Source organism: Anomaloglossus baeobatrachus, chromosome 9, assembly GCF_048569485.1.
Source record: "Anomaloglossus baeobatrachus isolate aAnoBae1 chromosome 9, aAnoBae1.hap1, whole genome shotgun sequence".
Classification (NCBI taxonomy): domain Eukaryota; kingdom Metazoa; phylum Chordata; class Amphibia; order Anura; family Aromobatidae; genus Anomaloglossus; species Anomaloglossus baeobatrachus.
In genome coordinates this window covers 50,147,823-50,173,000 of record NC_134361.1, presented here as the reverse complement: position 1 = coordinate 50,173,000, position 25,178 = coordinate 50,147,823, and the positions used below count along the sequence as shown (strand labels likewise).

The 25,178-nt window shown below is 43.4% G+C and overlaps 1 protein-coding gene across 4 annotated transcripts in view; it reads left to right on the top strand.

The window, feature by feature from the left end:
- Nucleotides 1-25,178, top strand: part of ZNF185 (zinc finger protein 185 with LIM domain) — a 161,384-nt gene that overhangs the window by 73,608 nt on the left and 62,598 nt on the right. For 2 of the 4 annotated variants that reach the window (XM_075323700.1, XM_075323696.1), the window contains 16 exons: nt 270-359; nt 2,282-2,350; nt 3,683-3,799; nt 6,040-6,114; nt 8,880-8,951; nt 9,740-9,802; nt 9,883-10,173; nt 12,362-12,433; nt 14,050-14,109; nt 14,190-14,336; nt 15,539-15,610; nt 17,629-17,691; nt 17,770-17,883; nt 19,992-20,099; nt 21,095-21,163; nt 23,631-23,756. In XM_075323700.1, the coding sequence (XP_075179815.1) occupies nt 270-359; nt 2,282-2,350; nt 3,683-3,799; nt 6,040-6,114; nt 8,880-8,951; nt 9,740-9,802; nt 9,883-10,173; nt 12,362-12,433; nt 14,050-14,109; nt 14,190-14,336; nt 15,539-15,610; nt 17,629-17,691; nt 17,770-17,883; nt 19,992-20,099; nt 21,095-21,163; nt 23,631-23,756 (1,608 nt within the window). The remainder of the gene's footprint in view (nt 1-269; nt 360-2,281; nt 2,351-3,682; nt 3,800-6,039; nt 6,115-8,879; nt 8,952-9,739; nt 9,803-9,882; nt 10,174-12,361; nt 12,434-14,049; nt 14,110-14,189; nt 14,337-15,538; nt 15,611-17,628; nt 17,692-17,769; nt 17,884-19,991; nt 20,100-21,094; nt 21,164-23,630; nt 23,757-25,178) is intronic. The other 2 variants (XM_075323699.1, XM_075323698.1) reach the window with 2 other exon arrangements.

Genomic DNA, 25,178 nt, shown 5'->3' with positions numbered 1-25,178 from the left:
TGTTATCAAATAACAGTAGAGAACCTGTTAGCTGGCAAGGTGCTGTGACCTTCTGACATCAGATTCCCCTGGGGTCTCCTCCCGAGCGAGATACACTCATGACAGGTCCTCTGTTCAGGATCTTTATTTTTTTGGGTCAAAGTGGACATCAGTTACATTGTGCAGGCTGCCTTTTAATATATATGAGAATGGAAAGTGTTTGTAAAGACCCCAGATTTTCTTGCTATATAACCAGGATCATGCATTTTTTTACATTTTTTTCCTTACAGGGTGCAAGTAGAAGAAGAAAAAAGTCCAACCCAGAAAAGTCAAACACTTCCTAAAACCCTGTCTTCGTATCTATATGATGATAACAAAAGGTAAGCATTACACTGATGCGCCAATAATCTTTATTTTAGGGGTTCAGGAATTCTACCTCTAGGACTTGCCAACAATATGTGATATGTGGGGGTCTTTACCCTAGGATTCCAATAGATTGATAGAACAAATAAGGGTCTGAGATTGCGGTAATATTTTTCGATGTGAGGCTAAAATAGCGTCACATCAATATATCTCCAATATGTCCTTTTTGCCTTATTATGGTTTTGCCTTTTTTCCTTATTTTGCATTACAAATATAAGATAGTGGACAAATAATATGGCCGGGCAATATGGTCACCCTCTTCTGCTTTCTGATAGAGCCTTAAAGGGTCATACCAGGGTTAGTCCATCCCTGCTGCCTTTTATTTGACCTTGTCTTTACATCCTATAATTTAATATAAGCCATTGCCTACTTATTGCTGCTATTTTATGTCTTTCTATTTTTGCGGTATAGAGTATAGTTCCCTTATACACACTAGACTAACATCAGCTGAACCCACCCATATTGACTGGTTCGGCCAACAGTCTAATGTGTATGGTGGCCCCGACATATTACAATTGGTGAAGATAAGGATTTGGCATGTCCCATTTTGGACTGCCAATGCTTTTATTCTCCTTAAGATAAGCCGCCCCTAAAGATCACTGTCAGCAGCTTTCTTATAGAGAACACAGGAACACTCAGCAGAATTAACGCTCCTATGAATGGGTTGTATGTTGGTGTCACGGGTGACGGACAGTCATGTGGTTCTTGCAATAGAAGGTCACAGTGTTTGGTTCCGCAGAATGCTCCCTGAATTTCTATTGTTCCTGCTGTTAGTATTCATTGGTATAGGTAGCTTTCCTGCTGGATTTTCATCTCTTCCCCTTGAAGACCCAGTTGAGCCCTCCTTCCATCCAGCTGCTGATCATCAGTATTCTGTTGGTGCTTAAATACTACCCTCTTCCCTGGACTGCTGCTGGTGATATTATTCAGTTCATTCAAGCTCTGGTTGCAAGCAAGAAGCTTGTACTCATCCAGCTTTGCTGAACTTCTACCTGAGTCATCTGTGTATAAGTAGTTCATGCATTTTCCCCTTTGTGTCCTCCTTGTTGTCTTTGTTTAGTGTTTAGTGAGCTTGATGAAGACCGCATGCCATCCATTCCCTATCTAGGGCCCAGCACTAGGGATACATAGGATCAGGTATCCGGCTCGGTGCATAGGTGCAGAACCTATCTAGGGTGGTAAGGGACCCCTGGGATCAGCAACAGGTTTAGTCAGAAGTCACCATCTTCCCTTTCCCTAGACACAGGGTTTCCCTTCCCTTTTGCCATTCACTTGGTACTTCCCCGTACCTAGCATGAGAGTCGGCCAAGATGTCTACAGGCCAAATAATTGGCCCCAGCCATTGTTCATCTGACAGCTATCTAAAGTGTATGGGGGCTTAATTCCCAGCACTATAAGTTATCATCTATCCACATGACATGATAATTTTCTGATTGGGGGGGGGGTCCAATCAATAACTCCCCCACCAATCCCAACAATGGAGCTCTGAAGTGCCCCATCGGCTCAGAGCAATGGCCTCCTGGATATATAATACATATAATAAAGGGTATGGTGTTGTAGACAGCCCCTTTCCATGTGGGACATATGGATATTAAAGGGGGACCCTTCATCTAAGAAACTCCTTTATTATCCAGTGTACAGAACTGGGGAAAAAAAACCCTACCAGGCTCATCCATGTGCCACCTATTCCTTCCGGTGGCCGGCATGTAATCCTCAATTTAATAATTGGTTTTCTTGATGAGATAGGTGATGTCTTGCATGATTGCAATGAAAAAGAGCTAATAATAAGGTTCCTTCTTGGGTCTCCTACCTTAGATTTTGGGAACAAAAAAATTACTTTTATGCTGTGTGGTTTGACGCCAATTTTATTTCATTTTAGGGTTGAAAACCACTGGAAAGAAACACAAGCAAAACAATCAGCTTCACAGACAACCCCCTCCGGATTAGTGTAAGTGCTGTGTTTCATGTGCCAAACTCCAATTTCCATGGCCCCAGAATATCCCCTCCAACTTGTCAATGGTTGCAGTCGTTAGTGCAACCAGACTGTGAATAAAAAAAGTCAACCATATAGTAATGCCATGAGGTCTACGTGAAAGCAGTTGGCTCCTTAGGCTTCAGTGGGCTTGATTTAGGCTACAAAAAGGAGTACAGACTCTGGGACCTGACACGTGTGGTCACTGATGGACACTGACAGAAAGGGTCCCCAATGCAAAAACAATATATGTGCTCTTTGCAACCAGAGAGCTCATAAAAATGCAAAATTGCTCCTGCTTTGGAGGTAAAATTGTGCCCCTTTACCTCTTACGCCCCTGTTGCACCAATAATATGTCCGTCCCTGAGTGTGGTCAGATAAGCTGAGGGCGGGTAGACATTTATCAATATGGTTCAGGGCAGGCGGCAGATAAGAATCAGGGTCAGGATGCAAGCTAAATGGAAAACTTGGAAACAACATTGACAATTTCCTGAGCAAAGACCGGAAGTAAAGCAACTTAGTGCTTAAAGGCCCCGTCACACGCAGAGATAAATCTTTGGCAGATCTGTGGTTGCAGTGAAATCATGGACATATTGTTCCATTTGTACAGAGCCACAAACCTGGCACTGATTGTCCACAATTTCACTGCAACCACAGATCTGCCGCAGACTTATCTCTATGTGTGACAGGGCCTTAAGTGTATTTTTGAGAGTCTGTTGAGCATTGGCTTGGAAGAATGATCAGGGCACCATGACCCTTAAAGACTCTAGGAGTGACTACAGAGACTGCATTAGGTAGAGAAGAGTGCTGGCAGACACATGAAGAGCCGGAGGATTTTGGAAGTTGGCCACGATGGTAGGACAACATGACGAGTAATAAGAAAACATAGCTCCACATCACAGAACATTCAGAATATGGTTCCAGGTGGTTAATTCACTAGGTTGATGTGGTGGTCAGGTAGTCCTTTATAGTCCAGTGGCCTGGTGTAGACTGATCACTATCATTAAGTCTCAGACCTATAAGATAAGCTGCTCAAAGGTGGTTGTCTCAGTTTACCAGAGGGTTCCGACAGCAGGACTCAACGTAGAGCCCTTAAGGTGTTCAGAGCCCCCTTAGTTGCCTATGTAGGATATGTGACCTTATTATATACCACATAATGGTGCATAGAAAGGATGTAATAGTGGTAGACGGCTTTACTTTCACACTAACATCTTCACATTAACATGATATATTCACACCATCACATTTGTATATCTTGCGGTGACATTATTTTGTCAAAACTGTATCCCATCTGTATCCCATCTACAGGACTGACAGAAGCAGCAGCCCAAAATTAACCTCTTATTCTACAAATAATGTTGTGGATACCAAAATATCAACGATAAAGCCTGAACCTGCGAAGATCACAGTTGTCAGAGAAGAAAGGTCTGGTATTACATATACTAATTTATGTAATGTGATATATGTCACCTAGTACATTACTATTTCAACACTTATTTTATATACGTCTTCATTGTGGATAATTGATTTCACTCCTTCTCAAACTGTTTAACTGATACATTAACTATATCTGAACTGCCTACGTCTAGGCGGTTCACACTTTACTCTGCACTGACATTCTAAAATGTCAATGCAGTATAAGCAGCGTGCACAAGATCATGAGGATGGTGAATCGGCTGTCAGACACAGCCAGACTCCCCACAAAGAAGAGAAGCATGGTTTATTACCATGTTTACCTTTTCAATATTTGAATACACAGCATTGAACCATCACCTGTGTGTATAGATTAGGAAGAATATACCTGGAACCAGTGAATATGTGATTAATTGTAGGGAGGAAACAGTAGATTCTGCATCCTAGGAGACCTAGTCAGCTCTACTATGCAAGCAGCCAAGAGGCTGAAATCCTCTTGTATCTGGGGCTAATATACCAGCCCCAGTTACAGAGGAAATTAGCAACAAAAAAATATATTAATATGTAAAATGCCCCCAATGGTGTTTTAATGGAGGAACATTATGTAAAATAAACAAAAAAATAAATATATAGCAAAACTAAATAGAAAAAAACAGGAATAAATAAAACAACACTTAAAAAAGAGAGATACTGCTAGTCAAAATCGCTTTTTCTAGCTTTCCAACCTCATTCCATAAAAAATAATATATCCAATATATAAAATTAATTTTTATGGAAAGAGGAACGCAATTTAAAGTGGTTTTAGTGGTCCTATGTAGTCATAAAAGGAAATACAAAATGTATTACTTATTTAATAATCTTTATTTCTATAGCGCCAACATATTCCGCAGCGCTTTACAATTCAAGAGGCTCATATACATATCATATACATAAACATATACAAACAAGTAACAATTATAGAAGATACAATATTTAAAGGGAAAAAAAAGGCAACCCTGCTCGTGAGAGCTTACAATCTACAATGAGATGGGGGGGAGGGGGCATGGTACAAGTGCTTATTTACAATAACAATCCAGCCATCTCAAGGAAATGGGGGATAGATAATGGCTTCCTGGACCAATAGGCCAGAGCCTTGAGATGCATTTGGGTGCCATGGAGTTTGACGTGGGATTATGTTCTGAGAAGTTGTAGAGGGATTAGGTGAAATTAGTTTGGCTAGGGAGTGTGATAGGCCGCCCTAAAAAGATGCGTTTTTAGGGAGCATCTGAAGCTGAGTAAGTTGTGATTTGTCCTAACTTCTTGGGGTAGAGCGTTCCAGAGGTTTGGTGCAGCTCGGAAGAAGTCTTGGATTTGTTTTTGCATTTTGAGCAAACAAAAAAGGCAAATAAAAATGACAAAAACTGACTGATATCTATTGGGAAAAAAAGGCAAAAATTATTTGAATATTCGAGTGAGGAATTTTTTTGCGTCGTTAAAAGCATAAGTGCGATAAAAGCAGACAATGTGCCTGATCAGGAAAGAGGGAACATGGCATGGTTATGAAGTGGTTAAGGGCTCGATTCATTATTGCATTTGTTCCTTTTTTTGTCAATTGTTTTGTTTTTTTAGCTTATTTTTGATGCGCGACAAATTCTTCTATTTCTTTACTCCTTTTTTTTAGTCTTAGATGCATCAGTTTTTATTTTTTATGTTTGCCATTGTGAGCATGGTTTTTGTTTTCCAAATGTTTGTGGCTGATTCACTACCGGTAATTGTTACTTTTTCAGTCTCAAAATTTTAGCCCAGTGTTCCCTTGGAGTGATTTTATGTGTGCTTGCAATTTTTACACAATTTTATTTCTAGATACTGATAATGAAACTCTTATCATACTTTTTTTCCCCCCTTAATAGTCATTATGTCTGAGATGAGATAAATGGAATTGGACCATAAATCACAAGTGTGACATGCTACAGCATATGTGATGAAAGCAGTATATTGTTGAATCTCTGCTCCCACTAAAAATGTGAATAAGGGTCTGAAAGTTCCATGTGGTATTAGAGTGCTACTGAGCATGTGCAACTGGTGCAATAGGAGTGATGGTTGCACATGCTCATTATCACTTTGGTTCTCTGGTTCTCAGGAACGTTGGGGTGCCAGGATCTGGTCCCCCCCAGTGAGCATACAGATTGTTTATGGGATTCCTCTTGAAATTACTCCTATTGATTAACAAATTTTGAATAAATGGAATTTAATTTAAATTCTTTATTTTTTAGAAATAATAATGAGAAAATTGAATCCAAACCTGCCACAGAGAAAGAAGTCTCGACAGTTACTACAAAGACGGAAAGGTGGGTAGTGGATTTAGCTTTTTTTGGAATTTTTTATTGAGCAATGAATCTTCGGAATCAATACAGAGGCACATTAAAATATAAACACATAGAATGAAGGAAGCCCCTGGCAAGATGGGTGCAGGCTGTGTATCAATTCCGATGAGTGATTATCAATGGGACACTCATGAGCCAAGTCCCAAGTCTGGAAAACATCTTATGTAAATAGGCCTAACTTATTGTTGCCCCTATTTTAAGAAGTGAGGGCTTTCATAAAACAGACATGAGGGTCAGTGGGTGCTCTCGTCTGCTGGCCTGGCTGTCTTCAGAAAGATCGCAGAGACCAGAATGTATCCGACTGCTGCCACCAGTTGTGGAGAAACAGGAGTCAGTGGGTGCTCTCATCCGCTGGCCTGGCTGTCTTCAGAAAGACTGCACAGACCAGGGCTCATCCCACTGCTGTCACCAGTGGTGGAGACACGAGGGTCAGTTGGTGCTCTCATCCGCTGGCCTGACTGTCTTCAAAAAGACCGCACGAACCGGGGCTCATCTCACTGCTGCCACCAGTTGTGGAGACACGAGGGTCAGTGGGTGCTCTCATCCACTGGCCTGGCTGTTTTCAGAAAGACCGCATGGACCAGGGCTCATCCCACTGAACACTCGCACTCCTTCTCTGTGGCAAAACACTACTCAGACAACATAGGATGAGGTAACCACACTTTGGTAAGATTTTACTGGTTCACCAACAGGCAAAAACATATATTGTACATGTACATTCCCAGCAAGAACACAAGTGACAGAGTCACAGCCTTCCTCTAGCTTGGCATTGATTAGAGTCTTCGTGACTTTGAGGCTTCCAGGGCTAATTATCGTAGCCAGCAGCATCCCACTTTTGGCTTGACCCACTGAGAGGAGATAGACGCAAGCTTAGGAAAGTGACCACATACAGCAAGATATATATCGAGTTGTCCAAACCTGGGTTCTCCAAGCAAATTTGTGGGCTCAGTGTTGAGCAGTGAAGCAGTTCTGTGAACTTTAGCTGAAACCATGGATCCTAAGCTGAAATCCTATAGAATGAATCTTGTAGCAGTTCTGTGATCCTCCAGCTGGAACTGTAGCTCCTCAGCGGAAGTTATGTAGACTATCTCTCTGGTGACAGAAGCAGAGACCTTTTATAACCCTCAGTTCCCTTACAGGATTGGCAGGAGATGACTGCTCTCTCATTGGTCGCTAGTTCAATCTGACTGCATACATTTCCTCTGAACTATGTGGTCGTAGTAGGGCTCCAATCAGTCTCACATTAGACAATCGCTAACTTCTCTTGATTTTACAAACAAGGGGAATACATCTGGTTTAATTAAGAACAGTTGCCCCCCCATACTACTGGCTAAACGCTGAGTTTTCACAGTAATGTCATCACTGGACAGTGCAATGTAGCAGAGAGTGAAGGTCTGACATCTGGGACCCTTACCCTTTATTAGCTCGACGGATCCATAGCATTTTTGTGTCTTTTGTGAATAGAATATTCTGCGGAGCTGTGCCTTTTACTGTTCTAACCTGTTTTACCTGTATATATTTCTTATATTAGCATGAAATGTAAATACATATGTCGCGGGCGGCGGGGCGCTGCGCTCGCTAACGCTCGGGTCCGGCGCTGCTGCTGCTGCTCGGTGGCTCGAGCGGTGACTCGGATCCGGTGACTCGAGCGGCGCTCCTCACCCGTGACTGAAAGGAGGGGGGGTTGTTTGGTTTGGGGATTTGGTCCGTGACGCCACCCACGGGTTGTGGTGAGGTTGGGCACCACCGCTGCTGGTGACGGGGATCCCGGGAGCGATGGTAGGGAGTAGCTGGGATGTTGTTTTCCCCCCTCCGTGGCTAGGGGTTGGTGGTCCCGGGGCCCAGTGAGGTGACGGGGAGGCAGGGTTGGCAAGGTGCAGGGTCGCCTGGACTGCGCAACGCGGTGCTGGATGGCCGGTTGTACTCACTCAGCCACAAATGTACGCAAAGTCTCTGGTAAACCAAACGGCTGGATGGACGGGTCCCGCAGCCGGCTGCTGTGGCTTCTCCCGGACGGTTGGTGGTGGCTGCCTTTCCCTGCACCTTTGTGTATGTTCGGCTCCGATGGCTTCCCACCGGTAACCCGCTCCCCAGCGTATATATGTGCCGGAGGAGCCCTTTTGCCCGCAGGCTCTGGCCCTCGGAACTCTAGCTGTGGCGGTAGCTGTATTTCCTTCTACTGGTCGGACGGTTGCCTTCTTTCGGGTCTTGGCTGCTAGGAAACCCCTGGGGTTCCGGTCGATTTGACCTTTAATGGTGACTCCAAGCCTGGTCGGGGTCCGCAGGCCCTGCCTGTGTGTGCTGGCTTCACTTCGCTCCCCGGTTTGGTACTGGCGGGCCACCGCCCGACCCCGGTCCTACGGTTCCGCGTTGATTCACCTCTCCTGCAGACGGCCACCACCGTCTGCCAACCTTGCTCTTAGTGCCCGGGCCACACACCCGGACACCGTCAGTTTACTCCTCCACTACTCTTCACTCCTCATACTTGCACTTCCCTCACTGAACTCTCTTCCTTTTCCCGCCTCCAGGACTATGAACTCCTCAGTGGGTGGGGCCAACCGCCTGGCTCCACCCCACCTGGTGTGGACATCAGCCCCTGGAGGGAGGCAACAAGGATTTTGTGTCTGGCTGATGTGCCTGTCTCGGGGTGGGGGGTGTGTTCTGCAGTACCTGTGACGACCTGGCTAGTCCAGGGCGCCACACATATATCATATTCTTCTCATTGGCAGGGTGGAGACCACAAAGAAGAGCAACACTCTCCCGGATTCCCTGTCTTCTTATCTGTATGATGACGTCAACAGGTAATCTATGCCTACAAGGGAAAATCAGTGCCCGGTATATAAAAAATGGAGGCCAAACAAGGATCATCATCCAAACACACAAAGTATTCAACCATCTAATGTTTATATGGTCATGACTTTCCCATTACTGCAGATGTCGGGGAAAGATGAAAGAGGGATGGAGCATATTGGATTTCAACATGTCCAATCTTTTCATTATCGTGGGAAATAATTGGCCGCTAGGGGTGTCTAACTGACACAGTTGAGAACACACAGATGGCCATACTATACATGTGTATGAATGAATCAACAGGAATCATTTGTAATGACCACCTTAAAGAGGCCCTGACCAAAGTGGGACATTTTTTGTATTATTTTATCTTTGCTGCACCCCTGGGTGTTTTTCTTAACTCCGGCTTATGGTTTTAGAGATATGGGCTTTTTTTTATTTAGAGCTCATTTTTCTGTTGGGTGTTTCTTGTACGGAAATAATGTAGATCAGTCTAAAGACACGCCCCTGAGGATCCTGTGAGCCATGCCCAACTGTAAAGATTAAAAAAATAGTATCAAATAAATAGGCCCACATCTCTGGAACTGTATGGTGGATTGAGAAAAAAAAATAGGAACCACGGGCATACCATAAAAGCAAAGACTGTCCAATCTAGGTTTGGCGCCAAGTCCTCTTTTAGCGCATCTTAAAGCAATCAGCTATTTCTGCTATAACCAAAATTATATTTATTACATACCGGTACTTATTATTTGGATAGGCAACCTTGAAGCTGTAATATATCTGAATTTTGCATCTTCAGGTTTGAGAAAAGTAGGAAACTAAATCAACCTGCACAGACAACATCACAGACAGTAACTACCAGGTTGGTTCCGTAGTTTAATCTCCTTGACCGTTCGATCACCGACAGCAATCCACTTCATGGGCGTTATTTGTTCTTCACAGGGTAACAGAGCGTTCAGAGAGTCCAAAACCGACCCCACAGAGCATCGTCACAGGGAGCCCAAAACTGACCCCACGGAGCACCATCACGGGGAGCCCAAAACTGACCCAACGGAGCACCATCATGGAGAGCCCAAAACTGACCCAACGGAGCACCATCACGGAGAGCCCAAAACCGACCCAACGGAGCACCATCACAGAGAGCACAACTTCAACCGTGAAGACTGAGCCTGGGAAGATCATAATAAGAGAAACAGAAACCCCTACAAATACAGTGTCTACAAGAAAGGAAAGGTGGGTTGTGCATTTAGCTCTTTATTAGGATATTTTTATCGATCAGTGAATTTTGGGAATCGATTCTGAAGCAAATGACAAATTATACACATAAAAGAGAGACCAGGAACCGTGCAGGCTGCTCACCTACAGTAGCCAATGCTGAGTACAGATTACCGTATTTTTAGTTTTAAAAGACGCACCGGCTTATAACGCGCACCACGAATTTAGAGATAAAAAGGTAAAAAAAAAGGGGTAGGTCGGTCTTATAGTCCAGTGGTGTCTTACTAGAAGGGGGGAGGCAGCCGTAGTGGAGCAGGGTCACAGGAGTCAGAGGCACTGCTGGAGTAGGGCGATGCTCTAGGCGCTGTGGTGTTGTCTGTGCTGGCTGTGGAGGCTTTACTAGCTGCAGGTGCTGTGCTGGCTATGTAGAGAAGGGCGGTGCGGCGGGTGTCACAGATGCTCTGTTGGTGGTGCGGGATGGCGCTCGGGGTTGGCGCATGCGCAGATTGAGCTCTCGGCTCAATGACATGCCACCTCCAGGCGCCATTTTCCTTAAGTCTGCTGCTGGGACATCAATGAGCCAGAGGCAGCACATGTGCAGATCAGATCTTGAGCTGAGAGCTCCATCTACGCACGCGCCAACTCCAGGCGCCATTATTTGAAGCCCCCACTGCTGACAGAACATCTCAGCTGCCATGCCGCCCTGGTCCACACAGCCCCCACCGCAGCCAGCACAGTGCCCACCGCAGCCAGCACAGCGCCCACCGTAGCCAGCACAGCCCCCACCGCAGCCAGCACAGCCCCCACCACAGCCAGCACAGCCCCCACCACAGCCAGCACAGCCCCCACCGCAGCCAGCACAGCCCCCACCGCAGCCAGCACAGCGTCCATTCTCCACCTCTCGGTAAGCTACATTAGCATTATAAGATGCACCCCTCATTTTGCTCCCAAATTTTTGGGAGGAAAAATGCGTCTTATAATCAGAAAAATATGACATGTAGCACCCATGGCTCAGAGCATCAACCAGAAAGACGTATCGTAAAGAAGCATAAAAGTTAGTAAGAGAAGAAGATGAAACACACTCAAATAAGTACCTGAATACCAACTCCTCCCGGCATGGGAATGCAGAGTTGTACAGCAAAAACTGTAACCAAGTAGGGAGCTTGACAGCAAGTGAAGTTTTGTAATTGACATAGAATAGGGCGAATCCTCGTACAAATCCACAGTGGTAGAAACTGGATATTTGAAACATGAATTTGAGCTTCAGCTTTGAATTTCTGCCGCAGAAAATACACAACAAAGTCTTCTCCAAAATGCCGAATGAGCTGCCTGTAAATCTAGGTGTAGACAACCGTATTTGCCGTCCAAGTGCGATGTGAGAAAACATCAATCCCCACTCCGACCAATGTTATTCTATGGTGCCGTGCACAATTTTTTTTTCTCAGATTGAGTCTGTCCGAGGAAGAAATTACAGCATGTATTAGTTGCCTCCATAAATCGGAACGCACTTGGCCATGCAAGCCAATGAGTCCATGCAAAAACATCAGACTGCATTCGGATGACATCGGAGTGCAGTCCGATTTTCACGGACTGACATAGTGGAGAAGATGGAGGGTTTTTTTTTTATCTATCTTCTCTACATTCGAAAAAAATCGGATAACACTCCGATCAGAGTGTGATTAACCTAATTGACCAATTTTCTCGGATGAGAAAACATACGGTCGTCTACACCCTGCCTAAATTGAAGACTATTTTGGCTTTTTTATGGCTGAGCCCCATCTATATTCGTTTTCGGCTGAGCTCGCAGCTGCACTCGCATTATGCGTTTTCCGAATAGAAAACCAAAGAAACCCAACAGTGCCAAATTCATGAGATGATGAAACCAACATCGCCCGACACAACCAGTTGATAACAATATGTTCATCATTGTGTCTGTTAGTTCCATTTGTTGCCTATCTAACCCATGGTATCATATGGGAGCTGGACTCTGATTGGTCGTAATACACTACAACTCCTATTCTCTTCACGAGCTTTCATAAGTCGGGCTATAACATTTTCAGGATTACTGAAGACTTTATCTCCACCTTTTGTGAATAGAATATTCTGCGGAGCTGCACCTTCTACTGTTCTAACCTGTTTTACCTGTATATATGTCTTATATTAGCATGAAATATAAATACATATATCATACTCTTCTCTTTCGCAGGGTGGAGACCACGAAGAAGAGCGACACTCTCCCGGATTCCCTGTCTTCTTATCTGTATGATGATGTCAACAGGTAATCTATGCCAACGATGGAAAATCAGTGCCCAGTATCAGGACTTTAGGTGATGACACATCTATGGGGATCAATGATCCTGATGACATCTAGACAATTACATGGGCGTCAATGTTGTTTTGTTCTAAAACATGGCGGCCAAACAGGTAGCATCATCCAAACAATAAGTGGGGAAATTGTTCAATTTAAGGCCGCTTTACACGCAATGACATCGCTAACGAGATGTCGTTGGGGTTACGGAATTCGTGACGCACATCCGGTCTCGTTAGCGACGTCGTTGCGTGTGAAACGCCTGAACGACCGTTAACGATCAAAATTACTTACCTTATCGTTGATCGTTGACACGCTGTCCATTTCCCAAATATCGTTGCTGTTGCAGGACGCAGGTTGTTCGTCGTTCCTGTGGCAGCACACATCGCTACGTGTGACACCGCAGGAACGAGGAACATCACCTTACCTGCGGCCGCCCGCAATGAGGAATGAAGAAGGTGGGTGGGATGTTCGTCCCGCTCATCTCCGCCCCTCCACTTCTATTGGGCAGCCGCTTAGTGACGTCGTTGTGACGCCGAACAAACCGCCCCCTTAGAAAGGAGGCGGTTTGCCGGCCACAGCAACGTCGCAGGGAAGGTAAGTATGTGTGACGGAGCCTAACGATATTGTGTGCCACGGGCAGCGATTTGCCCATGACGCACAAACGACGGGGGCGGGTACGCTCGCTAGCGATCTCGCTAGCGAGATCGCTGCGTGTAAAGTGCCCTTTAGTTCAGATTATCTGTTAATTTTCATAGGAAAATTCATCATCAGTCAACTAGTCTTAAGTTTTTGGACAAATATTGATTGCACCAACTCTCATCCAATCACACAGATGATGCAATGCAGGGGTACATCAGGATCGGATTATTCTCCAGGCACATAAGTCACCGGCAGATGAGTTTTGGAGCAGTCTCTGCTCATCTAATGTAGAAATGGGGGGAGCCATGAGAAATAGCTGTTTGATCAATAGTTATCTAAGGTCCTTTAGTCTTCTGATGTCTACGATGTAGTTGAAGACCGTTCTTGTCCTTTGTTCTTACTTCTCCGCCTTTGAAAATGGATGAAAAATGATGGTGGGATCTATCTCAGAACTTATTTCTTCTTACTGAGCCAAAAAGTTTGCAAAGGCCTTGAGACAGCTCACTGGTTTTACCCATCATGAGATGTTTCTTGTGTGTCATTTTGGTAATATGATACCTTTTAATAGGTCATCAGTTGAACCAGCTGATTTTATTTTTCAGTAAGTGTCAGGATTGCTTTCTAATTACTGATAGATTTCAGCTGGTGTCATGACTTTCCATGGGTTTTTGACTCTCACTTTCTTCAAGAGTTCAATACTTTTTCCCCGTGTCATTTTTCATTATTACACATAACTTAATTTATTGACACTTTTGTTTTGATCTCTTTGCCTGTGTGGATTGGTTGGGCTGTTACTGACTTCTGGTGAGAAACTCATGTCAATAGCACGCTTAAAAATATATTTACTTAAAAAATTGGTGACGTGTTCAATACTTATCTCACTCGCTGTACTTACTGTTGGGGTAGGGAACCTTGAAGCTGTAATGTATATATTTAATTTACAGATTTGAGAAAAACAGGAAAGCAAATCAACCTGCACCGACATCACAAACAGTAACTACCAGGTTGGTTCTGTAGTGTTATCTCCTCGATCATCCGATCACAGACAACAATCCACCTCATCATGAGTATTTATTCTCTGTAGTGTGACCGGTCGTCCAGAGAGCCCAAAACTGACAACACGGAGAACCATCACTGAGAGCACAACTTCAACCGTCAAGCCGGAGCCTGGGAAGATCATAATAAGAGAAAGTGAACCCCCTACCAATACAGTTACCGCAAGGAAGGAAAGGTGGGTCATGGACGTATCTCTTTGTTTATATATTTTATTTGTTTTTTGTTATTGAACAGTGAATTATGGGAGTCAATTCAGAAAAAAATTATAAAATATACACAAAGCCTCCAATTTTCCTGCAAACGTGGGTAACACTCTGAGGTCTCCTAGGACTGTATAAAAAATCTTTCAAGCTCTTTTATGCAAACACTGCATTAGTAATTTGAAAATGACCTCAACATACTGAGTATGACTATTAATAAATGGATGTTAGCTGGTGGCAATCAGCGCACTAATAAACATTTTTATACTTTAAGATTAAAAAAGCTCCCAAACTGATCTGTCTTGGGTACAAATGCCTAGCATGTGAGTGTTTGTTCACATGGGGTGTATACTAAAATTTCCATGACTTTTTGATAAGAAGTGGTCCAAAAATTGTCCCATTTTGGGGAGTAGCAACACATTTTGAATTTGCAAATGGCCTGGTTTCTTTTTGTCATTAAAAAGGGGGACTAGGGTCAGAAAAGATAGAGGCGTTAGTGATGGATATTGAAAGTTCACACTGTAAAATGTTAACTGTTAAAGCAGCAGAAGATGAGGACTGTGCAAAACATTGACTTATCTGACTATGTCACTGTCAGAGGACACTGATTTAACTGACTATGTCACTGTCAGAGGTAACATCATCTTTCTGTGACTGATTTGCCATATATTCCACAATGTCCTCTGCTTTTTTCTCTTCAATACTTTTGCTGAAGGCAAAGGAGGCAAATTGTGACCTTCGTATGGTGGTAATACTGGCTGGACGACTTATACCAGTGATCGTGTTTGCAGTTTCTTTCGTCTCTTATTCCCAGAATCTACTATATGTTTTATTGTTCTTTTAGCTTACCCTGTTCATTGCCTTTGAGACTTTTTTACTATACATTTTTTTACTACACTATAATTAATTTTTGACTCTATTTTGAACTATTATTCCCCTCTTTCCAACCAAGACCATCCAAAAAAGGCACAAAGTCCCACAGTTATATGTCTGTATTGTTTTACTTATTTTTTATACGTTTTTAACACAATTTTCCCTTCCCAAGAAAAAGAGCAACCAAAAAATACTCAGGAAATGCCCCCAAAAAAAGATGTCATAAAAGCTACTGTAGGTGTAATGTGGAGGTGTCTTGATAATTTTGTCCATATATTATATATCAAATTGTTCTCTTTGGCAGGGTGGAGACCACAAAGAAAAGCGACACTCTCCCGGATTCCCTGTCTTCTTTTCTGATTGATGACGTCAACAGGTAATGTATGCAAACGATGGAAAATCCGTGCTCAGTATCAGGGTTTTATGTGCTGACATATCTATGAGGTCATCCTGATGAGAGATAAGTGAAGCAACTCATCAATTTAAAGATTAAGTTTGGAAATTATTCTTCATGAATGACGAGAGGTCGGAAAAATCATCAACCTACTAATCTCAAATTGATAGAGAGGGGAGCCAGCACGATCTGAAATTGGCATGCATCATATAAAAAGTGAAAATTCACAGATTTATTCCAACTGTACTACAATAAAAAAAATGAAATTTTTAGCAAATAATTGATCAATTTTTTGAGCCACCCCTGCCAACGTCACGGCAAATCTCAATAGGGGGGTCCTACTCTACATTCTGTATTTCATGTGCCATTCGGCCTCCTAGATAAAGTTAAAAGCAGAACCATAATAGAGCACACATACCTGTAACCTGTATATAACCGCTTCTATGTTGCAAAAAAGGCACTTGTGGATAGAGACCAGCCCAGGTCCCAGCATGTGGAGCAAGCTCTGCACCATACCAGGACTATATCAGAACTGATCCTCCCAGTGCCAAACAGCAACCATTGATAAAGGCGGACCAGATCCAAGATGGTGCTTAATTAGCATTGCCTGTGGAAAGGGGTGAGGTAACTGAATCTGAACAGCTACCAACAGGAGGAATACAAAGCAAACCAAAATCAGGCGTGCATGGCATGGTGGTGACCGGCCACCAGAATTTGTAGCATAACTACGACCAAACAGAGAGAGAGGGACACATGACACATGGCACATGAAATACAGAATGTAGAGTAGGACCCCCCTATTGAGATTTGCCGTGACTTTGGCAGGGGTGGCTCAAAAAATTGATCAATTATTTGCTAAAAATCTCATTTTTTTTTTTATTATAGTACAGTTGGAATAAATTTGTGAATTTTCACTTTTTATATGATGCATGCCAATTTCAGATCGTGCTGGTTATCTTTTTTTCTCTGTTTTGACTGTAGTTATGCTACAAATCTGGTGTCTGACCAACACCATACCATGCACGCCTGATTTTGGTTTGCAATATATTCCTCCTGTTGGTAGCTGTTCAGACTCAGTTACCTCACCCCTTTCCACAGGCAATGCTAATTAAGCACCATTCTTGGATCTGGTCCGCCTTTATCAATGGTTGCTGTTTGGCACTGGGAGGATCAGTTCTGATATAGTCCTGGTATGTGTGGGGCTTTCTCCACATGCTGGGACCTGGGCTGGTCTCTATCCATAAGTGCCTTTTTTGCAACATGGAAGCGGCTATATACTGGTTGCAGGTATGTGTGCTCCATTATGGTTCTGCTTTTAACTTTATCTAGGAGGCCGCATGGCACATGAAATACAGAATGTAGAGTAGGACCCCCCTATTGAGATTTGCCGTGACGTTGGCAGGGGTGGCTCAAAGAATTTATCAATTATTTGCTAAAAATCTCATTTTTTTTATTATAGTACAGTTGGAATAAATTTGTGAATTTTCACTTTTTATATGATGCATGCCAATTTCAGATCGTGCTGGTTATCTTTTTTTTAATCTCAAATTGATGAATCGAAACTTTAAAGGGAATGTGTCACCAAGTTTTGATCTGGTACATAGTAAGCGATGCCAGGCTGAGGATGGCGGCTGCCGTGGACTGGATTTTGGGTCCAGACAGCATGAATCAAATTGCTAATTTCTCAATGACAATTTTAAAAAATACCATTCTATATGAGGAATGCCCTACAAATCTTATAATTTTTGCCCTGGTCCCAAAGATTGTCCCCATACCAGCGCCAACCACAGTTATTTACAACAGTGCCAGCTAGTGCGCCCCATGGACAACGTCAGCCATAGTAATCGGCACTGATGATCCCTCTATGTTTCTGTCACTTCTCTTTCTGTAGTGACGTCACCAAAGCGCAGCATATATGAGGTCCTTGTATATTACCTACTTATCATTGGGATAGGGAACCTTGAAGCTGTAATGTCTAAACATGTCATTTCCATCTTCAGGTTTGAGAAAAACAGGAAATCAAATCAACCTGCACCGACACCATTACAGACAATAACTACCAGGTTGGTTCCATAGTTTAATCTTCTTGACCGTTCGATCACTGACAACAATGTACTTCATTGTCGGTATTTCTGTCGCAGGGTGACAGAACGTCCAGAAAGTCCAAAACTGACCTCATGGAGCACCAACATGGAGAGCACAACTTCCACAGTCAAGCCCGAGCCTGCGAAGATCACAGTATTTCGTGATGAATGGTATTTTATGAGGACGAGAGACCAATATATTTTTGGGGGAACTTTTTATTTATCGAGTCACATAGGGTTGAACAGTTTTACACCCACATCAGAGAACTGTAACGTCCCACTCACAGAGGAGTGAGGATCTAATAACTGAGAGGTGCAGTACACAGGCAATATGCTAGGTCGCACTAAGGATACTAAAGACTAAAGGAAGTCAGGCAGGCCGGGGTCAGAACCGAGAAGACGCGAAGAGACTCAGGGAGCAGACAGGAGAGAGGTCGTGAAACAAGCCGGGGTTCAGGAAACCAGGAGAGTACATACAAACACAAGGGACAGGCAAAGAGTAGTCAGGGGGGAAGCAGAAGTCGGGAGCCAGACGGGATCGGAAAAGTCAGGGGGAGCAGCCAGAGATAAGTCAGAGGTCAATTCGAGGTCAAGTACCAAGATCAATCATTGTAACCAGGAGCAGAGCTCTTACTTCAACTAAACCAGAGAATATGATTGGCGCCGCTCCGGGCAAGAACACTCCCAGATAAAGCAGAGCAATTGCCCAGAACCGGTGCGTGTGAGTATGCCCCTCACACCACCGGCGAACAACCAAGTGCAGGGAACGGCCCATCACAGGCAATGAATAACATGATGGCCGCACACAGGAGGACACAACAGAAAGTCCAGGCACAATAGCAGCACCGCAAGTCAGGGCCGTGACAAGAACATTGGCCAATTGGCACCACAGGCAAAGACTGAGAATATTTACACCATCGATTACCATCAGTCAAAAGACTGTCATATAAAGATCCCAAACTTGATCTGAACACTGTTGGCTGCTGGACTAACCACTGGGTCCCAAACCAAACCTATAAATGGGGGGCCTCAAAGTATCCTGCTTGAACTGAACAGTAGTGTTTATGCAAGACCATTTCTTTGTGACTTTGGGAAGATAATCATTCCTTCAGCCCCATAAAAGTGAACAGAGCAATGGTCTCCACATGCACACTATTACACTATTGCTCTAGTTACATACTGGACCTTGGGGCCCCCAGTTCTCTGTATCAGTGGGAATCCCAATCATGCATTTATCTCCTATCCTTTAAACAGATGATAATTCTATTTCGTGGGAAAACTCCTTTAAATAAGGGTTCCGAGTTTCATCCATTTTTCAGTAATATTTTGAGTCAAAGGATAAATAAAAATTCAGACAGTATACCTGCATTAGGTAAAAAAACGGATGAAACACGGAGGCAATACGGATGTGTCACGATTCCTCTGTGCAGAGCATCTTGCACGCAGGTGATGCTCTACTGCACCTTCCTGAACTAAAGAACCGGCAGTGACGTGTTTCCTTTGTCCAGAGCATCTTTCATTTGGAGATACTTGGCTGTGTTTCTTTGAGCACTAGCTAACAGGTTGTTTGACAACACAGGATTCCATGCAGGTTCTGGCAGATGCTTTTTCTCAGGTGTTCCACCTTCCTGGTAATTGCTCTGTTTCATTACTGGGCTTGCTGTCTCAGAACCTCGCCAGTCGTACTCTCTGGTTCTGCAGTTGTGTTTGTGTTGATGTTCTGATCTACGTTTTTTGACCTCGGGCCGTTCATTGACTCCTCTCTGCCCTCTCCCTCTTCTTGTTGTTACCTCCTGGCTTCTGACCTCGGTCCATTACCTGACCATGTCTCTGTCTGCTTCCTGAATCTATACGTACTCTCACGGAATTCTGACTCTCGGCCTGTGACTTGACTGCGTTTCTGCTTACTCACTATGTTGTGTCGTGACCTCCTGTATCCTGACCCCGGCTTGTCTGACAACTCCTCCATCTATACTATCTGTAGAGTAGTGATTAGCATCACTGGATGACACATGAGTAAAACACGGTCACTTTTGCACGGATATGAAAATAAACATGGATATGTCAACGGAGAGCGGCCCGTTTACAATGTAACCAGCAGCAAGTGTTTAATTTCCCTGCAGCGCCCCCACAGGAGAAATAAAGAATTACATGTCACCAACTGCATAGAATGGGCAGTTGGTTTATATGGGGAACAGGGTGTTCACTTTATTAGAAAAATGTAATTCTTCATTTATCCTGTGGTGGAGCTGCAAAAGAATTAAATATATTTTTTGCAGTGAAACCAGTGATCCTTACATCGCAAGACTAACCTCCAGTAATACAGAGATCAGAAGCTCAAATATGCAGTCAGGACCCGGGAAGATCACAGTCCTCCGAGAGGAAAGGTATGAGATATGATACACATCCGTCACTGCTAAGTATATGTTCTGTACTAAAGAATTCACATTATACCAAGTAATTGAGGAATTTTATTTCATGTTGCCAGAAACCGGCCCACTCATATCTATGGCACTAGTCACTTAAAGGGGTTGTCCATTTTGAAAAAGATATATTTATGTATCCTCGAAGTGAATAGTGGGGGGCTCCCTGATCGGGATCCTCAGAAAAAGTGCGATTACATAGTGTCTCTCGATCGGGAGGACCGGGCCTATCCTACAATACACAGATAACCCATTGATTAGAATGGACTCTGTGTAATACTTTCCATTTCAACATAAAAATGTGATAATTTCTGGGGTGTGCCTAATATAATGCCTAGTGTCCTCCTTTGCAAGCTACTGCTGTTGTTCTACTGATTTCCAGACCAATCATCTTTACTCTAACCCCCAGTGCATTGTGGGACACTCCCACAAGCTCTCTGATTGGCCAGGTGAGCAGCACTAGCCAATCTGAGAACTGGGGGGGCGTGTCTCAGACTACAGCTGCACAGTAGTATGAGAAGTGCTGCTGCAACATTGGGGGAAAAGATGATCGGCCTTGTAATCAACATATTAGTGATAAAAGCACAAAAGGAGGCAACGTGGTCACTTTACCAAACATTTCTCAGATGATATTACACTTTAAGATGAAGACGGACGGTCACTTTAAATTTCCAGGAAAATTTAACTCTACCAGGTTTCCCCACAGCAAATAGCTTAGTGCAGGAGGACCCAAAAGGGGGATAATTTTAAAACTCTCAATATCAGGCTGCAATACCAGACACAGCCTTGTGACAAGAGTGGCGCTGTCTCTGTAAAAATTAATCAAGTTTGATACAGCGGTAAACTTTACAGCCGTGAGGTGTAAATGGAATTATATCCGAACTATAGACATATAAACCCCGATATCTGTCTGAATGAGGCCGTATGGTAAGTTTATGGATATGTTCACTTTTTTTCAGTTATGACACTAACAAAGAATCACCAAAGTCTTCAGTGGGAAGTCGCACTACAACAAGAGTAACCGAAAAGTAAGTAAAGCTGAGATTTACAGCACAATGGCATCGTAAAAGTTATTCGGAGGTGGCATGTCCTACCCCCCACCGGCCCCCGGTGCCAGAGGTGGTCCTAATGCCCTTCTGCCATTAAAGAGGACCAATAATATAGACGGCACGTGGTAAGTGAGGACGGTGTTATAGATTCTGCATTGCCATCCAGGAGCTTTAAATTACGACTGTAGGGTAAAAGCGTGAACCTTGTGTCAACAGTAATATGAGGTGTTCAGCATCTGGACATAGACAAGTTGCAGATCGTGGCTCAGTCCACATTTGCGCCTTCATTTGCAAAGTTTTTCGGCAAAAGTGTAGGGGTGGTCGAGTCGCCTACAATGTAAAGTGTAATGTGTTACAGTATGTGCTGTAAATATGTTAACAATGTATATTAGTCAGATATAGTAGAGTGGAGAATGTTAAGTAGGATGTAGTGTGAGGTAAAGGTTTAGGATGTCATTTATAAGAAGTAATGTAAAGTATAGCAATGTTATTGTCATGACCCATGCCTGACTCAGCTGTTGCTGAGTTATTGCGGGTATTCCTTCTCAGGGTTCCAGGTCATGAGGGGTTAATCTTTGCTGCCTCACTCTGATCTACTAGCCGCTATATCCTGGCGCTGCACCTCCTGTGCTTCGCCAGTGATATTTCCGGCTCAGCTGCGGTACGTTCCCATTAGTGACCTGTGTTCTGTCCTGTCCTGTCCTGTCCTGACCTCCATTTCCTCCCTGACCTGATCTGTCCTCCGTCCTTCCCTGACCCGATCTGACCTCTGTCTCCCGCCGCACCCGACTTGACCTGTGGTTCCTGTCTTGTCCTTGTCTCTACCTCTGTTCCCCTCCGGTCTCTAGTCCTCCTCTGTTCGTCCGTCCTTAGCCTTTTGCCCGCCCACTGACCTGTGTCCCCGTTCCTGTCCTCGTCCCCGTCTTTCCCTCACCTGTTTTCATGGTTTCCTGATTCGTGACCTTTTGGCTATCACCTGACCATGTTTTGCCTTCTCCTGTACCATTGGCGAGACCTCCTGTTGCCGACCCGACTTGCTGACTACTGTACTGCCCTCTAGCGGGCTTTCCAGCTTACTGTTCATTTAGGTGAGCTGCAATGCTTCCCTTGAGGGCCACGTTACATTAGTGCAGGCTTGTTTACTACCCTCTTGCCCTCTAGTGATTGGTCTGCTAACTACTCCCTGAAGCAACACTTCCTGTTTGCTTCAGTGTCTGCCATACTACAACGTGACAGTTATGTATATGGACTTTGTTAGTAACAGAAACCGTTAATGTCAGGTTCAGCTCACTGGGGGGTGGAACTAGTGTTGAGCAGAGTGAGAGACTTCCTGGTTACAGAGAGAGCTGAGAGTCAGTTCTGCACGAGGGTTCATGGAATAAAGACAGGGCATGGAGTAAGGGCTGATCACATGAAGGATGGGACAAATACCGGGCCATGGTTCTGTTCTCCTTTGTCATAAAGAGTCTGTGCATGTGGATCACTTCAGGTGGGGTGTGTGACACTTACTGTTCTCTTCAGAGTGGTGTTCATCACCCCGCAGCTGGCCCCTGTCGTAGATGCAGAAGTAAAACACGTGACATTGGGGGTCTCTTGGAAAACCAAAGATGAACAGTTTATTTTCCTTCTCACCAATATGACAGATATGACCTGACTCATAGGGTTCTCCTGACTCTGGATTCTGAGGTACTCCCTCTCGGCCTATCCCCGCTATCTTGGACCTGGCATCCGTAAGAGGCTGGTCCTGTGCCTCCATAACCCCCACTCTTCTTGACCGCTGTCTGCTTCTTTGCCCCAATGGCTCTCTAGTCACTTCACCCTTTAAGCCTGTTGCGGTGAGTCGTAGGCTCCGGACCTTATGAAGATACCTGCGATTCCCTGACCGGCCCTTACTCCATGTCGTGTCTTTATTCCTTGAATCCATGCACAGAACTGTCTCTCAGGTCTCTCTGTAACCAGGAAGTCTCTCACTCTGCTCAACACTAGTTCCACCCCCCAGTGAGCTGAACCTGACATTAACTGTTTCTATTACTAACAAAATCCATCTACATAACATTCCTATGCTTTACATTACTACTTATACTATAAATGACATCCTAAACCTTTACCTCACACCACATCCTACCTAACAATCTCCACTCTGCTATATCTGACTAATTCACATGGTTAACACATTTACAGCACATACCATGCATCTGATCCTTTTTGGATGTGAATTGCATTTGTCTATTCTTATAATGGGACAGATAAACAGAATTTCTGATTTCATGTGTGAACCCAGCCCTGACCCTATTAATTACATTTGTGCTGAATTGTTTGTAATTACTAAGAAGTATTAGGATTTGTTATCTCAGTCATATATAATATATCACATATAATAATGTATAGCACATAATACCTATAGCTCTGGGCTGAAGATGTCATTTCATGTTACTGTGTTTTTAAGCAGCAAAGATGATGTTCCGGGTGCCATAAAACTAATATCTTCATCACTGTCCACAAGTGTCACAGAGAGTCCACAGCACAGAACACAGGCCGGCCCTGGGAAGATCACGGTGATCAGAGACGACGGGTGAGACGCCGAGAGTATAGCGCTCCATGTGTGCGCTGCTAGATACAGCTAATGTAGTCATCATTGCCTTCTTTCTCTGTCTGTCTGCCTGTCTTTCTTCCTTGCTTTCTTACTCTTCTTGCTTTTTTCTCTCAGTGTCTTTCTCACACTATGGGCTCATCCAGATGACCGTATTTTCGGTCCAAAAAGCAGATTGCACTCGGATCAATGTTAATCAATGAGGCCACGCACGTCTGATATTTTTCCTCGAACCGAGTGGTCTAACGAATATTTGCCTCAGAGAATCAGATTGCACTAGACCATTCTTTCCTATTCTTTCTTTCTTTCTTTCTTCCTTTCTTTCTTTCATTGCCTCTTTATTTATTTGCTTCTATCTTTCTTTCACTTCCTCTTTCTTTCTCTGTTTCTTACTTTCACTCCCTCTTTCTTTTTTCTCTCCCTCTTTATTTCTTTTTTTCACTCTCTCTTTCTTTTTTTCGTTCGCTTTCTTTCACACATTCGTTCTTTTTTTCTTTTTCTTTCTTTCACTACCTCTTTCTTTCATTCCTTCTTTCTTCCCTTCTATCTTTCTTTCTTTCTGTTTTTCACTGTTTCTTTTTCTTTCTTTCTTTTACTCCTTCTTTCTTTCATTCCTTCTTTCTTTTTTCCTTCTATCATTCTTTCTTTCTGTCTTTCACTCTTTTTTCTTTATTTCACTCCTTCTTTCTTTCACTCCTTCTATCTTTCATTCCTTCTTTCTGTCCTTCTATCATTCTTTCTGTCTTTCACTCTTCTTTCTTTCTCTCTCCCCCTTTCTCTCTTTTTCTCTCTCTCTCTTTTCTCTCTCACTTTTTTCATTCTCTCTCTCACTTTCTCACTTTCATTCTTTCTTTCTTTGTCTTTCTTTCACTCTCTTTTCTCTCTCTTTTTCTTTCTCTCTCTTATTTTCCCTCTTTTTTTTCTCTTTCTTTTTTTCTTTCTTTCTGTCAGTCTTTCTTTTACTCCTTCTTTCTTTCATTCCTTCTTTCTTTTTTCCTTCTATCATTCTTTCTTTCTGTCTTTCACTCTTTTTTCTTTATTTCACTCCTTCTTTCTTTCATTCCATCTTTCTGTCCTTCTATCATTCTTTCTGTCTTTCACTCTTCTTTCTTTCTCTCTCCCCCTTTCTCTCTTTTTCTTTCTCTCTCTCACTTTTTTCATTATCTCTCTCACTTTCTCGCTTTCATTCTTTCTTTCTTTGTCTTTCTTTCACTCTCTTTTCTCTCTTTTTCTCTCTTATTTCCCCTCTTTCTTTTCTCTTTCTTTTTTTCTTTCTTTCAGTCAGTCTTTCTTTTACTCCTTCTTTCTTTCATTCCTTTTCTTTTTTCCTTCTATCATTCTTTCTTTGTCTTTCACTCTTTTTTCTTTATTTCACTCCTTTCTTTCACTCCTTTCTTTCATTCC